Genomic DNA, 18257 nt, shown 5'->3' on the forward strand with positions numbered 1-18257 from the left:
CTAAGGACCTGGCAATGAGCTGCTCATGTAGCAGAGCGGATGGCTCCATCCCAGCAGGTTAGCACTTGTGCAAATGCCACGTGTGCCTTCACCTTGCTGCCTTGCCATCTTGCTTGGGAGCTTGTTCTCACGCACACACACTTGAACATAACAGCACACTCATCAGTTGGGTCAGCAGTATTCCCCAGAAGAGGCAAGATGCTGTGCTTCTCTTTAAACTCTCTCTTCTCCCCTTATGCACGGTTTGCTCTGCTCAGAGCCTGCTGCAGCCTGGACCAGGCTGTGGGCTCCATGGGCAGTGGGGTGCTGCTGGTTGCATGGATGGGGTGATCCTATTTGATCTGGTGGCCATATGCATGGATTAAAGCAGAGTTTGGTGCTCTAAATATCTGCAGTGGGTGTCTATGAGTGGGGGCTGGCAGCAGGGCACCTCTGGGAGGAGAAGGCAGGGCTGTGCTAGGCTGGGCATGACCACTTCCACAGGGCACAGATTGTTTGAGAAAGAGCTTTCTTGCTCACGGGTGATCATGACTGCGTCCCAACTAGGTCCACTTTTAGTTCTTGTCCCTTTTGCCACTCTCTAGCACAAAGCCGACAGGTGCTTTCCTCTTCTTGATCACCAGGATTGAGCCGTTGTGTGCTCCCTGTGCAGCCACTCTGCTTATCCGAGCATTGAGAATCGACTCCAATGCTTTTTTTCCCCCCTGTCCTCATTTCCTGCAAATTCACCTCTCCAAATTCCAATTCTGCTTCCAGTAAATTAATCCATCTGGTTTATTGCCTTGTCACTTTGCATTTGGTGGTTCCTCCACTAACTTTTCCTTCTTCAGAAATGTAGATGTGTTTGCAGCTGCTTTTAAGGCTCTCCATGGTTTATCCTTTCTTATCCAATCTCACTACACGGGTTAGCCTTGAATTTCATTCAAGGCACTTTCAAGCTTCTTAAGGTGTTGTCTCTTATCAGTGGAAACTCCCAATTAATTTCCAGAAGCTCTCACTATCCTTGTTCAGCTTGCCCTCCAACTTCACCCGCCTCTGTGTACATAAAACAATCTATTTGGCTAATTGTATCTGTATATCAGCAATTAGGTTCCCTGTTAAATAAGGACTTCTACCCTGTATTTTGTTGTCATCTCATTTTGCTTCTGAGACTATCAGCACCTGCGTAATTTTCTCTGTACGCGAGTCCTCGTACAATTGCATGTCTTGATCAGAGTATTTATTTGCAACTCCTTCAAAGGAAGAGCTGAGAGACAGCACCACTTACTGTACTGTAGCGTGCTTTAGAGAGGTGTTGTGTAAATGGAGTTTGTCTGAAGTCCTCCTATTAGAGTGAATCTATTAAAACTAGAATGCCCTGCGTGGAGACGGAGAGCAGAGTATTTGATATTGTCTCTTGTGCCTGCTCGCTATGGGAGAAGGTGATTTTTGGCTGCATTGCATGCTTCTCACAGACAATCCAGAGCACCTGTTTTTTCTGTCAGACATTTTAATAAGCACATTTAATATTTTAAACTTGAACTTTTTCACCTAAATTAAATTAAAACTTGAGGGAAACAGCTGAAGTGCGGTCCTGCTCATTTTGACAGCTCTGAAAGCCTCACAAGAACTGTAAATTTAAAGCAAAAACTACTTTTAAATGCTGTAGGAAATACATTTGCAAGGTCTCTGCTGGAGCAGGCAAGGCTGCAAGGGTCATAAAATCTGCTAAACTCAGAACTATTTATATTAAAATTACACAACATAACAATTTTTTTCTGTTACGACAAGCTTAATCTTTAAACTTGAACAACACCGACTACGGTCAGGTACTCTATCCAACAAATCCTTCAAGCGTGTGCTTAAATAGGAATAATTTGTGTGAATTTTGACATGAATTTTTAGAAAATCATTTGTGGTTGGAGTGCACTTTAAGTCCTTTAGCAGAATAAGGATTGTATGAGGAATTTTGATGTAACTGAGATGGGTTTGGTCTTCCTTGGGACACGTAGAGAAAAAAAACACATGTTAAAACTAAAGAATGCTTAAATGACCCACTGCTGGGTAACGGTTATTGAATTGAAACCAGAGATCACTTGTGTACTTGCTATTCGTTGTGCATGTGTAGGGAATGCAGCCTGTGGGAAGGTAAAGAGCCGGGAACGTCTCTGTGCATATAACTCTGATTAGTGTCAGGAGCAATTGGCAGTTTGGCTGGCACAGCAAGATCGTGTAGCCCTGAGCAGTGCCCAGTCCCTGCAGCTCCAGAAGTGTTAGATATGTCCAGCTGACTTTGGAGTAACTGCCCAGAGATTTCTCCTTGCTTCTGTAAGAGAAAACAAAAGCAGAGCAGTGACACTGTTGTCATAATTAAGGTCAAAACCCAAACACCCAAATTACCTCATGTAATAGAGCCAGTACTACAATATGTTTGGCAAACCAAGATGGGGAGATGTGAGGAATGTACCTGAGGCAATGGAAGGGGAGGTTCAGCAGTGTAGTAATGATCCACTAGTACTAAATGGGGATAAACTAATTGAATTAGTTTGCCTGACACACGAGCATGTGTTGAAATATATATTTTTCCCCCACCGTCAATGCATTTATCTTGATTTGTAAGTGTTCAGGCAGCTGCCAGGTGGCAGTGAACCACATTCAAGTATTTCAGGAACCGGAGTAGGAAAGATCACTTAGTCAACAGTCTGGAAGGTGTGAATGCCAGTTTCTATCCACTTCTTGTTATTCTCCCATTGTAGAGAAATTAAAGGCTTACACTGTGAGGTCCAGTTCTGAAAGGCCTGGAGAAGTAGTCATGTGTCACATAGGACTTTGTGTTATTAAGCATAAGAGGTGGTTGCAAGGAAGGATGCAAGTTCTCAAAGTGCAACCCAACCCAGTGTAATTTGAATCTCAAGTGAAATCAAGCGTGTATTGCTGTAGTATAGGGATACTTTGCTTGTCTTTGCCATTTGGGTTCTTTCTTTCTCTTATTTCTTTAAAAAATCTGACCTGGAGGTTTCTGTAAATACCAGCACTGGGACCCAAATGCGTGTGCTTGTTATGTGCAATTGTCCGTGAAAATGTTAAGAAAATAGGTGGAAATAAAGGGAGCTGATGGAGGAGAAGAGCAGCAATGTGAGAAGAAAGACTTCTAAGGGATACAAAAAGGTTGAACGTTCAAAACTGTTTTCTGGATACCTTCTCTGCTCTCTGAAATATATTATACATGACTTGTTTGTTCCCCAAATTTCTCCCTCTGTAAACCTAGGTGTGAGAAATTAAATGATTTTAGTGTCATGATTATGTATAATATTAATGCAGGAATGTATGTGTTTTTCTTGCTTTTAGGTGGTTGTTCCTTTGATGAGCACTACAGTAATTGTGGTTATAGCGTGGCCTTGGGAACCAATGGATTTACCTGGGAGCAGATCAATACCTGGGAAAAGCCAACGATGGATCCTGCAGTCCCAACTGGTGAGTGAGAAGCCTCAGCAGCAGCAGAGGTGTTACTCTGTGAGGATCAGCTGTTAGCCCTGAACAGATTACTGACATATATTGTGAGCACATCATAACACCACTGTCTTTTCAGTATTCTCTGAAGAGTTCACAATAATGATAACTTCCAGTGGTTTTATTTCTTAATGGAAACTAACATTATATGTTGGTGTATATGGCATAAATCCCACAGAATGCTTTGTTGACCCTGAAGAAAAGCATATTTTAGGAGAAGGCGCTATATTTTTCTGAAAACCATAGTTTGTGCTTTTTTGGCAGTTGAAATAGCTGAAGTCCCTGCTCTAAAGCAATTGACACAATGGCAAACAGAACTGGCCAGCCAACTTGACTGCAGTCTTAAAGTATTTGTTCCAGTTAATTGATTGCACTCTGACAAGCATGAACTACTTGGCAGAATTAACATCTTGTGTTGTTGTTGTGGTATTTATATGACTGTAAATTATTGGGCTAAGAAGCCTGAAATTGCCAGGTGCCTGTTAAGGGAAGCACAGAGAGCTGATGTAACAATAGTTCCCTGCTGTAGCCGTGGAGAGGCAGGCTGGTGTTCATCCCTGTGTGTTAAAGCTATTAAAAGAAACAAAACAATAAGAAAACTTGTTTGTTTGTTTGTTTTAATTACAGCCTAGATTGGAAACTGTTAGTAACTGAATCTTTCATAGCATGTGACTTGTAGGACTATTTGTTTAGACTCTGGTATCCCAAAAGTTAATTCTGAAAGTTACGTCTCTGGTCTTGTCTGTAAGAATGCATTTCATTATTCTGAATGTGTTCTCAATGAGGGCAGTTTTATTTCTACATCTCCTCACCTTCAGCTCTTGTGTGTGTCACAGTCCCTGTTCATGGTAGACCTAACTAGGGAGAGATGGCAGTTATTTGAATTTACAGATCTCAGAATGATCTGAAGGAATAGGAATAGACATAGCTGTGATGCCATCTGGAAGGCAAGGAATTAATGGGAGGGCTTGTACTGGAAAAGTTCAGTACTTTGCTAACTCCAGATGTGAAGGAAAAATCTATCTTCCTGGCTTCCATCTGAAAGTGTTTTATCATCTGAAGATGCTGGGTCTGTGGAGAAATTGAAAGGCAATAAACAGGCTGGGATGGCAAACAAACCCCAGAATAGTGCAGTGTGTTTCTTAACAAGGCCTTCAGAATTGATTTTCCCAATTAAGAAGTAGATAGAGATGTGTGTGGTTCTTTCTCTTAGTGCTGTGTTCCATATTATCAGGTAGCACTAATAGTTAGATCCATAAAAGTGTTAGAGCAACTGCAAATTAATGACAACGACAACAAAAAGCAACATAAAGAAATGCAGATATCTCAATTGTATGGAAATACAGAAGAGGGAAAGCTTCTAACAACTTATAGTGTGCTGATATTGAAACGCCATTTAAGTAAGCTTAAAGGGTATGAGGGGCAATGACAAAGTGCTTCGCTTTACTAATTGTTTTCTCAGTACTAGTCATGCAGAGCAGAAAGTCAAATCAGTAGGTAGGAAAATAAGGTTGACCACAGCAAATGTGTACAGAACACATTTCTCCACTAACAAAAATATGTTTTCAAAAGCTGTCCAAATGATGCTAACGTCGAGGTAAATTATGGTGGTCAATTAAACTGCCTTAAGCTTGCAGAGATGCTAGCGCTATTACTGGGAGTCTGTATTGCTGGATGGAATCTTAATGCATATGTTGTTTGTATTGGTTACTTGTTTGAAAGTCTGTTTTGTGAGAATAAAGGATTACTTAAAAATCATCTAGTGGCAAAGCCAGCCAAATAAACTGATGAACAGCATGTTCCACTCCTACAATCAGAGACATCTTTAAAGCCAGAGTACCAGAACATTTGGTGATTGACTTTCTATTTTGTTTAATTTATCCACAGCAGCTGAAAGCAGCAGGGTGGAAATCCATCGAGTTTGCAAGGGTGTCAAAGGTGGTAACAGTGGTTGGAATAAGCAACTGTGGCCAACTGGAGGCAGGAAATCTCTTTTAGCATGGGCAGGAGCAACAGGAGTGCAAGAATGCATAGAGTTGTGAGCAGTAATGTGTGTTTTCTTGATCAGGATGCTGTTTTAGGCACTATGCAGTTCTTGTGTGACTGGAAACAGCATAAAATACTGTATTGTGAAAGTGGTAAAGCATGAGTGAGCAGACATTAAATTGGTTCCACGATACTAAACAAGTCTGCAGCACAACCTGCTGGGAGACGTTGGCAGAAAAGCGTGGCCTCACCCCATCCTGGTCAGCCCACATTAATGTTGCTCTCAGAGCTATTTCCTTGTTTAAAATGTCAGCTTTCATAAGCACCAGCTTATGAAAGCTGGTCCCTTTGAATTGAACTAAGTCACAGAATTCCATCCTCCTGAATACTAATGATAACATCTAGTGCTTTTTACAGTCCTTTTCATCGTTAGATCTCAGAGTGCTCTTCAGAGGAGGTCAGTATCATGAATGAGAGCCTGAGTCTGTTATACCATGTAATTCTCTGCTCAGACACTGCTGCAAAGGTCTCTGCTCAGGGATGACTTCCTATTTTTATTTATATTATTTTGAAATCCAAGTGTGCTCCTCAAAGGAGGGGGACAAAAAAAAGCACAATTAAACTGCTCTATTAGCCATGTAAAAGTTTGTAGGCAATTTGTTTTACACCACTGCTAGCAAATAAACTGTTTGTCGTGAATTCTGTGGTTAATTCCTTAGGGCTGGAAACTGTGTTAATTGGAGGATTAAGAACCAGATGTTTGTTGTTTCAAATAAACGTTTCAGACAACCTGAAATAAATGAATTTGTAGGTATCTAGTCCCCAGACTTTGGTGCAACTCTTTCCACCTCCTTGCACAATAGCAGGAGCGATTATAACAGAATATTCCATAACAGATGGGTGTTTACTTAAGCTTGAATTTCCTCAGTGATGAGTATTCTACAGCCTCTGGGCTACTTGTTCCACTCTTTGAGTTATAAAGGTTCTCAGTACTCATCTTCCATTTTCCCTTTTATGGCTTAATCTCATTATTTTTTTCTCTATCTATGACTAGGAAGAATAATCAGTTGTTGCTCTCTTTTATTATCTCTGACGTAGCTGTGTGAGGTTAAGTCTTTGTTTCCCAGGACTAAGTATGACCCAGTGCTTTTAACCTCTTTTAATTCAGAATGTTTTGCTTCCTTCTCTCTATTTAATGCCTTCAGTCATTACCTTCTTATCTTTTTTGGGTATTTGCCTAAAGCTCTCTTATCAAGCTGGGGTTTGATACACTGTATAAGAGTCTTGGCAGGATGTGTGGCTGTAATTCTGTTCCAGAAGTTTAGACTACAGTACGTAGTTATATCCTGCTCCTTGTATTTGCTTGATGCAGTTTTTATTCTTTCTTTCCCCACAAATAACTAGTCTTTATGTGCTTATGTATTAGATGATTTGAGATGAACATGGGGGTCTAGTCTGTGTTGAATGACAGAAGATGCTTCCTTGCTGATAAAAAGGCCTGAGCTGTTGTGTATATCAGAGGCAAAAGCTTGGTTCATGGAACAAGTTCTTGTGTTAAAACTAAGAAAAACACTGGCTTTACTTTGCATGTTATGACACTGCAGCATTCCAGGAACCCTGCACCTGCCTACCCTTGCAGCATTTGTGAGAATATATTAATAATGGAAGTATTTAACATTTAGCATTTGCATGTTCAAAGTATTTTACTGGCATTTACTAATTAACTCCAATGGAGACCTTGCTGGGCTGACTAGACTGGAGCAATTACTTTAATTGTGTTAAATACAGTCGTCCTCTGAATGCAAAGCTATGGTACAATGTGCCTTTGTGCATCAGTGTTAGGCTGGCTGTTAATCTGCTGGTTTGGCTGTGTGAAGTTTGGTGGAAAGCAATCAGCACACAGCAGTTTGAAGGTCTGGCCTCATCTTCCCAACTGCTGATTTCCTTTCATTTATACAAACTGGCACTTAGTGTAAGTGCTAGTTTACTTTGTATGTATGTGTGTGTGTATATCCATAGTTATCCTGTAAAGATGAGCAATATCGCTGCTGTTTTGGGCTGAATCAAGTAGACATTGTGTTTATCTAAGAAACAAATTTAGATGAGCTTAGAGCTGAATTAAAAGGTTAGAAGAAATCAGAGCATTCAGAATTAGCACTGTGGCATTAGTGTGTCACTTACCGAGTGCAGGCAGCTTACCTTTCCTCACACCACAAAAATCAACAAGACCCATTATCAGCCAGCAGTATTTTCATGCTAGAAATGGATGCATTGTTATCTAAGGGTTGAACTCACTTGAAATGTGTAACCGACAGTTTGGAAGCTGCAAATGTTTGTGGAAAATGCCACGAGTACATAATTTTGTGGGTTTTCTTGTGTGTATTTATGTTGTGCTTCTCAAATAGCTGCTAAGTAGCATTGCACCACAGATATGGAAGTGTGCATGTACTGCATTTGCACTCTTGCTGTTTACAGCTGAGCTAAAGCATTTGAACTGTTTCACAGTGCTTCAGAAGACAGAGTATGGTAGTACCAAGAGACTGCAAGCTGCCCTATTGGTTTAAACCCTAATGGCAAGTGCAACATTGAAATAAGAGGTTCACTCTTCAGAGATGGCAGTCAGCATTTGTCCTATAGTCTTCACATGAATATGGAGAAGGGTTCTGTGCTGACACCTTATAATTGTAGATGTTTTGAGATAATGGTAAGGTTAAGACACAAACATGTCCTGTGAACTTCCGTATGTGAGTTGGTATTGCATGACACAATGAAATGAACCTAACTTGAGAGGTGCTTGGTGTTTGAATTGCATTGCTTCTCTTGAACTTGTAGTGGATTTTTTCTTTTCTCTTGCAGCAGAGATAAGGGATGGGGACTCTTCTCTCATCTAATTGGGCGTGTACTTTTGTTCCAGTAGCTGGAGGGCTCACTAAGCTTCTCACTGAAAGAACAGAAGGGTTATCATCATTAGCATTGCTTCATGAAATAACCATTTAGCAAGTGAACATCATAGGCATGATGTATATCTGAATACCAGATGGCTAAATTCTACTTGGACTCCACTGAACTGAGTGAAGTTTTATGTTTCTCTAATAGGCCAAATGCTTTCCTGTGTCACCTTCTTCTTTGCAGCGAGTGGCACTGTGAAGTTAGTGTGAATGAATAATTGTGGAACAGCTTTCTTTGGGGAAGATGATAAACTTTCCATCTATGCCTACACAGAAGACTGACAGGATTGTTCAGTTTCATTCAGAGAGGAGTGATGTGCAGTCAGTGTTAGCCTACCCAAAGAACAGAGGACCTCTGTACACACATCAGGCATTTCTAGTTTTATTTCTTCAAGGCTAGAGTAAACACCAACGTGAGTTAGACTCAGCTTTTTTAAGTTTGAAAGGCAGTGCAGTAGAATTAACATTTTCCTGTGTCAGAGTGGATTAATACTTGCTTACAAGAAAATAAACAAACTTGTTAAAGGAATAAATTAAAACCCAATTGTGTCTATGATGAATCATGATCCAATTTTGTCTGAGAGGGGAGAAGGAAAATTGGCTCAGCTGTCTATGTATTGTTTCTCCAAAAAGTATTTTTTGTGGGGGAAAATTACTAAGAATGAGTGAAATATGTTTGTTCCCACTCTCTGACTTCCATAGGAGTAAATAGATTAGCCTGGGGACTGGGGACTGAACTCAAAGTAATTTCTCAGCTTTTAAGGTCTGAGCAAAAAGGGATCTGTGGAGACTTTTCACAGTGCATTTTAATTCTGCTCTTTACCATCTCACTTAGTGTCTGTATTTTGGGGTTGGCTTTTATAGTAACAATTGTAAATAATTCTTCTGAATTTTCATCACTAACTTAAACTGACTTGAGTCTGGGGGGATGATTTACATCTTTCCCCTGATTTTATTTTAGGTAAGTGTACCTAAGAATGCTTAGAATTGGGAAAATGAATGATTTTCATCCATACAGCTGTTTATCCATACAGCTTTGGGATGGACAGAACATTGTAAACAACTAGAGGGAACTTACTTTGAACTGCACCTTTTAAATTGCTCACACTTATGCTATCTATCGGGTCTCCCCAGAAGCTATTACTGCAGCTGATTCTTTAATAGCCGCTTGCAGCCCAGTGTTAGTATTTAGCTTTCCCTCAGAGGAATATATTGTCATCCATATTTTTTTTATTTTCTCTGGTCTAGGTTATCTGTAAGTAAATCATACCTGCATTACTATATAATTTGCTTTTCAGCCAAGGGAAACTAGCAGTGAAGACCATGAGCAATTACTTCTGTTGCACACAATTGCTTTCAGGAAGGCAAATCTAAGCAATTAGTCTTGAGGGTGATTCGTACCAAATATTAGATTTCTATCTGGTGTTCCTGTATTCTAACACCAAGTAGATTTCTTCTGTGGTTAGACCTACTGATTTTGGGTGGACCATAAATAGTAATGAATTAAAGTACGTGTGAAATTACAGACTTGTAAATTAACAATCTTGCGCTGAAAAATAATAAGCATAAGTCAGCCAACTACTCTGTGATGTTATATGCAGGAGAAGTTGATTTACTTAAGAACTCTTAGCTCTCCAGAGGCTCGCTTCTGAAGGAAGCTACATCCCGGTTATTAATGTTTTGTCAGTCCATTGTGAAATAGAATCTTTCCTTATGCGTCGTTGTGAGAGGTCAGAAGAAGCTTCCATGTAGTTGGCACTTTGGTACTGTCATCTTGCTTAGCAAGGGAGCGTAGTTTGCTCTGAACATGCACATATCAAGATAAATCAAAGAGGGTGGAAAGAATGACTTCTAGGAAGGCCTTTTAATGACCGTGAAGGAAACATGTAGGGAATGCATGTAGTTACTGCAACTTGATGTGTTAAATGGTACGTTTGAACTGTTGTGAGTCTATTTCTGATCCTTTTCAGTGGAAAAAGTCAGAAGTGGGACTGTTTGTGAGTGCCAGGACCTTTCCATTATCACCATTAGAGAGACCATGACACTTAAAAAGCAATGCCATAACATCGTTCAGCATCATGCTAGGAGGAAGGACAAGAAATCCATTGTTATACATGTTTATCTTCCATAGTTCCAGGCATATTCATTTTTCTCAGAACCTGTTGGCTCTGTCAGGAACTGATGTTTTTCAGCATCTTAGATTAGGAACAATGCAGACTATGAGGGCGTGCTGTCCACGTGCCATGGGGTAGTTGTTTGAGAGCCAAGTTAAGGCGCTGTATAACCAAAGTAATGGAAAAACGTTTCTAATTTAAAACTTGAAAATGTTAGAGAGTTGGAAAGAAATGTTTCTTTTCATGTTAGGTTTCTTCCAAGTGGATAAATACGATCTAGTTTAAATGCCACAGAAGTTAATATAGTTGTGTTAAAATAAGGCTAGCGTAGAAAACGAGTTTACTTATCCTGTGACTAAGATCTTTTGTTTTAAGTAGTTAATTCTATAGCTTCCTATAACAAAGGGAAGATTGATAGTTTTATACTCCACTTGTTAGAAGGTTTGGAGCAAGAAAAGAAGTGCGCTATAGGAAGACGAGCAAGATGTGTGAGTAGGAAGAGGCTCAGAGAAGGTCTTTCTGGTGAAGCTGGTATAGTAAAACTGATAAATGTGAAAGTAGTGGCTACTAAGGAACAGAGGAAAAACAATGACTAAGGTCATCTAGAGAAGGTAGACCCAAAAAGGAATAAGTCTGCGAGAAGAATGACCTGAGCAGTCTGTATGGACAGATGGCCAAAGTCAAGATAGATTAGATATGAATAAGATATGTTTGGATAAGATTGTGAATGAGGAGCGAACGTTGAAAGATAAGGATTTACGAAAGGAAATGCTGAGGAAACAGTAGGCAAAATTACATCTCAGAAGTGATCAGAAAGCAACAGAGGAAAACCTTGGAGGCATTCAGAGCAGAGACTGAATGGAATACAGGAAAGGCAAAAGGTTTAGTCAAGGTCCAGTCCATCATCTGCTTTTATAGCAGAGTCTTGGGCAGTTCTCTATGGGTGTTCAGCTCCTCGCAGCTGCTTAACACCAAGTCAGTGGAATTTTCCTGAAGTCCTTTGAATTTAGTGGATACTGGATACAGTCACTGAAGGGTACTGTATGTTGTAATGATTGTCTGACTAATGCAGTACTTTTCCTGTTTTATTTCTTCCCAGTAAGCTCATCTTTCTACTTTTATTATTACTATTACTTCTCTCACAAAACCAGACTCAGCATCAGAGCACAAAGCTGTATTGCGGTATCTAAGATTCCAGTGTCATTAATTATTTAACTTTACCATAGGCCTAATTTGTTGTGTAGTGAAATAAGTGAAAGCCTTTCCACCAACCTCAAAATAAATGAGATGAGATTTCATAATAGGCAGAGTACATAGTCTAGGCTTTTAAATACTTCAGTCCTTAAAAGGATGCAGGTTGATTGGATTGAATGGTAATAACCTCAGTTAAGTGATCCTGCTGAGAACTGTGACTACTAAGAGCCCTAAGTCATTTTTTGTTCTTAGGAAATACCAGCATTTCCCATTTCCAATAGTAAATCTTTAGTGCATGTAATTCAGCACATAAAAGGAAAAAAAAAAGAAAGGTCTGTTTTCCTGAAAGTCATTTGTGTGTGTACAAAAAGAAGCTGATAGCAACAGCTTTCGCATATTCTCATGAGAAAAAATAATGTATGCATCCCTTGCATTAGGCAATCCAATGCCTTCTATAGCATTCACCTCTTTCAGAAGGAGTGGGAACTGTTGCAGTTGTATTCCTTTGAGATGAAAGTTGTAATACTACAAATTATCGCTTGTTTTCAGTATGGACTAGAAAAATAAATGCAATTTATGCTTTTAAATGTGGAAAATTAAGCAAAATAAAGCAATTTTATATGTTTGAGGATCTTTTCAAATGAAAAGCTGCACTCAGTGAATTCTCATCAGTTCCTTTTCTCACTGTCGTGTTTCACGATGTGAACTCTGAATTGAATGAACAGCTGCAGTAAAATGGTACCAGTCAAGTCACAGGGAATTCACAGGGAGTTGAGACATTTCAGGCTGTGACACAGCCCTTTGGAGCTCTCATTTACCTTGAGAAATGGTTGACTTTTAGCATAATGTCTTCAGCACAGCTCACAAATAGAGAGGTGTCAAGCCCTTATTTGCAGTACTTATACTTAGTACTAAGAGTCAGCCTTGTACAAACAGAACAAAGACTCTTACTATCACTATTAGGGGTTTATATTTCTAATTGTGGAAACAGATTTTTTTTTCTCCTGGTCTTCCCCTTCAGTCTTACTTACAGTGCAAACATGAGAGTTAATATGAAGGAAATGGCAGAGTTGATCTTAAGGGTGTTTTAGGGAAAGCAGAATAGGAAATGAAAGACATGGCTCAGGTGTCTAAAAGCCTTCTTAGTTCACCTGAAATAAGGCTATTCTTCACATTAAAGATCTGACTGTATCCCTTTGATCCTTGAAAATGCCACCTACTGCAGCGTATGGATGTTGGCTGAGCCAGGATGCAGTTTCAGCTGATGTCTTGGTCCAGTCTCATGGCTGTGCCTCTGTGCACACAACAGAAGCAGTGGGCAGAAACATGCTGAAAGCACAAACAGAGGGGCAGTGAGTGGCCGGCACTCCTCAATATCCTGAAATAACAGACCTGATTAATTTGAAGATTTTTCAGAACAGATCTTCTTTTAATCTGTACAATTACAGTGGTGAAGGTTGAGCTGTGGGGAATCTGGGCAGTACAGCTGAGGTTGCCTTCTTGCTCACCCTGAGCCAAACTGATCAAGCTACAATAACTTAAATTAAGTTCTTGTTATACTTGATGTAGCGTAGGCTGATTGAGTGAAGATGCACCACAGCCTTCATTACGTGCTCTCATGGCCAGTCTGATTACTCCATCTGACCATAGCAGACAAATATCTTTCACCCTTTCCATTTTATAGGTTTAAGCTGTTTAGTAATAGAGGGAATATTAAAAAGAGGAATCATAACCAGATCGTATTTTAGCTTAGTTCTCATTAGCTGTTCATCTAGAACAGATTGCATAGGACAATCTTCTGGAGTGTGTCTAATTGCTGCAACATGGTAATTTAATGGGAACACATTTTTATAAGCTTGTTTAACCGCATCTGTGCCAACTGACCTCACAGCTTGGTGTGCAGTGATGCAATGCGAGCAACTAGCCTTTAAATGTAGGGTCTTATTTGTATGGCCCCTTTTGAACTTCATTCACTGTTGTGCCTTTTCTAATGTGGCATCTAGCATCACTGCAGTATCTGAATTCAAAGTGTTCATCCTCCATCCCACTCATCATCCACAAACGTTTGTTCTTCAAGATAACTTTTAGGTCCTTAGAGTCTTATCCCTTACATTTTTCCTTCTATTCTTTATACTGTGAGCGTTTCTTTTCCTAAAATGTTCTTTGTCATAATTTGTCTAGGAACCAAGTTTTCTTGTTGTCTGGAGTGTTTTTACATGGCAGCAAACAAAGCAGCTCTCAGAACTCTGTGGTCCTTCAGCCCATCCCAGGAAATACACCATTTCTGTGCATCTATCTCAAAACCTTGTGACTGTTTCTGTTTTTCCCTCGATTCCTTCTTCATTGACCTCAGGCTTCCCTGTTACTCACAGCCTCAAGTCCAGTGGGCCACACTTGATTCTTGTAGGCTGCCTAGAAAAAAAGGTATGTGCATTCTGTTGCAGCTTGGCTGAATTGGTACAGAAATCATCCCTCAGCCTTTTACCCTTTAAGTGAGAAACAGGGTTTTAAAAGCTAATTTGCTTGTTTTCATGGCACGATCTTAATTCTACAAGGGAGAATAGATGATCTAATCTAATTTAATTTTGCTCTTTGAGAAGGAGGGAGATCACTTGGCCAGCTGCTGCTCTGAGCAAACATGGAGCATGTAGGCTACAAGATAAGCTTTGAACTCTATCAAGTCTCTCGGCAGTATATGCTAATGTGCGCTGTTGGGAGATTTCTGAAACTTTCTCTTCGGATTGTATTAATTAGCGTGCCACTCCAAACCAACAAAGCAGTTGGAATGAGCTGTAACTCTGTAAAACAAGTGAGTGCTGTTACACATAGGGCTTCCTCTGTCCCTGATGCTTTAGTGTGTTGGCAGTGTGGACTATGAAGATATATATTTGGCCTGATTTATGGAGTATATCTATTTCATCTCTTTCTAGAACTTTAAGCATATTTTAGCACTTTAATCTTTTCCATTCAAGCTGTTCATTTGTTAGAAAAGTGTACATGCCAATCTTGCATCTAAAGAGAAACCCTTTTCTTCGCAAATATTTAAACATTTAACATGAGGTAGGAAAGCATCTCTGAGTATCAATAGCAATACTAAATTTCTTTCTGCACTGTGACAAACCCCCTGAAAAACCAAGGCCTCTACAATTCAGGGCCTCAGAGTTCTTCAACTAATCTTCCCCAAGGTGGATTTGTTCTTTTTTGTAATCTGATGTTTGTCAGGGTGGAATAAGTTTATCAGTACTGGCTGTTGAATCTTTGTATGTAATAAGACACAGAGATGTTCCTGTATTCTTTTATCTTCCTCCATGCAGTAACGGTCCATGCAGTTGACAAAGACATGACTTTATTCCAAAAGACAGAGCAAACCAAGGCTTGGAATATAGGAGATAATTCCTATAACTTAAATGTATAGAAGTCCATGCTTGTGCCAGCAGAGGAGTTAGGGTTATAGCACTTGGGAGCTCATACTGCTTGCTGTGTATAGCAGCTTAAATAAGACATAAGATGAGAAGCAATAGTTTGTGAGATAATGTCAGGGAGTATCATAGTGTACAGTACATTAAAGCTGTATCCCCATTTGGGGAGTTTATTACTCTATGAAATTGTGAACTTTACCTGTTTCACTGTAGCCTTGTTTGTTTTTTTCCCCTTACATCATCTTTAAGATGTTATTTCACGTGTGCGGTCTAAATCAAGTCATTACCTTTCTCATCTCATGTGAGGTCTTGACAAGTGTAGGTTCTGCCTATGGCTTCACCTCTAGCCTGTCCTATTGCTGAACTTGAAATAGCAAAGTCTGCAGGTTTTAACTTCTGTTTCATACCCATAAAGAAAGAGATGAAAACATTTAGCTAAAATCATTATATCATTGCTGTGTGAACTGGTTACAAACTGTTGTTTGGATCTAAGTACAGTTCTGGGAGAGCCTTCCCTGTACTATTGCTAAAGAATTCTTTAGGCTTTCGTATTCTATTCAGCTCCCTCTTTAGCTTTGTTTCCCCTTGTCTGATAAGTACTGATAAAAACTCACCAACAGCCTCCCTTTGAAACAGAGTCATACCTCCCATAGTAAAAATAAAGCATTGCATCAGTTCCTTCACAAGGACTCTATTCAAGCTACTTCTTTATGGGGGAGAAAGAAGCTACTAACATTGTTATCAGAAATCAACTCTTTCCTCATGTTGAAATTAACCTAATGATTCTCCCATATTACTTCAGTTAAAAGAATATGATCAATGTTGGGCTTCCTTGGTCACACTTAAAGCTTTATTTTTTTCCTCAGAATCTCAGATATCAGATTTAATCCTCCTACCTGCACTTCTTGAATACTTTTTCGTTATTCCCAAAGTAAAAGCAATAAATAATTTCCTTTATGTTAAATATATTTAAAGCTGCCTTAAGCTCAGATAGGAAATCTAAGAAACATCTCTTGGTGCCATATACGTACAGTATGACAGCCCATCCAGAATTCATCTGGCTATGACAAATTATTTCCACAGGCATGAATGCAGTGTCTTTTATGCATGTACTCACATACTACTGCTTAACTTGAGAAAATGATAAAAGCATATCAACTTTAGAGCCTACTCAATACTTTACATAGTAGATATTTATAGGGCATCAGCTATGCTTTTTCATTCACTTAACCTACGCTTACTTCTGGAACTGTGTTGCCTATGTAGTTGCTTATTTGCTTGATTTAAGAGATGTCACCCTTTTCTTTTGTACCTTGCTCACAAGGCACAGCTGGACCACAGCTGAGCTTTCTTGTGCATCTATGATAGGAGTGTCATCCCGCTGTAGAATGATTACAGGGCTTGTAGAACATGTACCCAATTTGCAACTAAATGATTTTTGTCTGCTATCACATCGTGCTGCAGCTTGAGATCCAACCACCAGTCTACATTTTTCCTCCCTATTTACATCGTCATAAATTATAATACTTATTTTGCCAACCAATTCCGTTATCAAAAATACACACATGTCATCTTTCTTGCCTTTGGATGTCTAACTGAAAGTTTGCTATGAAAACTGTTACCCTGGGCAGTGTGGTCATTTCTGCTATGTTTGTTTACTTTTGTTTCTATTGTTAAGGCAGTAAATCAGTAGTGTGGTGGCTGCTGTTATACTGCGAAATCCCCAAATCCTTAAACAGAAATGATGTAATCCCAACACAAGAAGTGCTAAGAAAAGAATGCGTAAGTGTGGGTAGGCACATTGGCTAATTAGCTCAAGTGCATAGGAGAATTCAGCTCACTTTTGAGTAGCTGGACATGTAGGGCTAACAGCGATTGGATGTTTTAGTGCAGAATCAAAATGCTTCATTGCAGAGTAAGCCATGTTTTCCATAGTCTTTTCACCACAACTTCAGGACACTTAATAGTTCAAAGCACTGGACTGTAAAAACTCTGTAAATGAGTCTTTAAAAGTTAGAATGAAAACAGGGGGATGGTGGTACAACCACAACAGTAGTCAGTCAACATTGCAGTAGTGCAGCCTTACTGAATTGCTGCCAAGGAATGTAGATTAGGAGCCATTCTGTTTTAAAAGCTTCAGCTAAGATAATTAATTGCATTTATTTTCAAGGTGATGTCGTGCTTGTTTGTGGGAATGAGCAACAGAGAATTAGAAAAAAAAACATGGAAATTTCATCAGTGATTACCAAAGCGATAGTGATTTACTAATTGCCTTTTGCTGTTTCCTGACAGTTTGTATCTCTTATAAGCGAAACAATCTGCCTCCAGTCACTGAAAACATTTGTGTGTTGAGAGATTAGGATAAATATACCACAAGTAATTGTTTAGTTGTAAATTTGTTCTTTTCCCTTTGTGGGGAGTTGGATTTGCCTCCTGTCTTCTGTGGGAAGTGCAAATACTTACCCTGTAACCCTTAAAGTGTGCTCAGAAGACCCTAAGCAAGATTTTGGCAGAACAGAATGTAGCCAGGAGCAAAAATCGCCTTCCAGATGTGGTGGAACGGAGCCCTGGCAAATTCTTTGCTCTCCTGGTTTTGGCTCTGGGAAATTCTTGAGAGCTGCGGTTAGCATCAGTTAAACAAAGACTGCAGACTGATGCAGGTTCTGTATGTTGTCCCCATGTTGCTGCTGTTGCTTCTTAAAGGTCTTTCCCCTCCATAGCCCTGTGTGCTTCAGCTGGGAGTTGGAAGGCAGATGCAGCTACATGACTGTATTTGCACTGTGTGAGCGGGGGCTGATCTAGGGCAGTATTTTCTGCATTTTTCCTTCTCTATGCTCTGGTATTTCTTTGCCAGCAGTGTGTGGATAGCACATTAATCAATATAATGAGATTTATGTGGTTCTGTTGAGTTCTGTAGGAAAACATATTGAACGTAGATTGAATGATGGAAATGAAGGCTCAGACAAATGTCTGACATATGCGTTTCTTCAGGCATTTCAGAGTTTAATACGCAAATGGGAAAGGTGTTGATTTTGTGACCCTTTGTGAATTGGCAGATCTAGATCCACAGAAGCAGAGATCCTTCTGCTGCCATCAGTAACTCAGTT

General features: G+C 39.7%; 1 protein-coding gene across 6 annotated transcripts in view; it reads left to right on the forward strand.

The window, feature by feature from the left end:
* The window catches only part of LOC146754891 (receptor-type tyrosine-protein phosphatase T-like), a 272501-nt gene that overhangs the window by 109365 nt on the left and 144879 nt on the right, over nt 1–18257 (forward strand). For all 6 annotated transcript variants that reach the window (XM_085526637.1, XM_085526638.1, XM_085526633.1 and 3 more), the window contains one exon: nt 3328–3453. In XM_085526637.1, coding sequence (XP_085382763.1) covers nt 3328–3453 — 126 coding nt within the window. The remainder of the gene's footprint in view (nt 1–3327; nt 3454–18257) is intronic.

Source organism: Coturnix japonica, chromosome 37 (assembly GCF_054131305.1).
Source record: "Coturnix japonica strain WE chromosome 37, WE-NBRP24, whole genome shotgun sequence".
NCBI classification, from domain to species: Eukaryota; Metazoa; Chordata; class Aves; order Galliformes; family Phasianidae; genus Coturnix; species Coturnix japonica.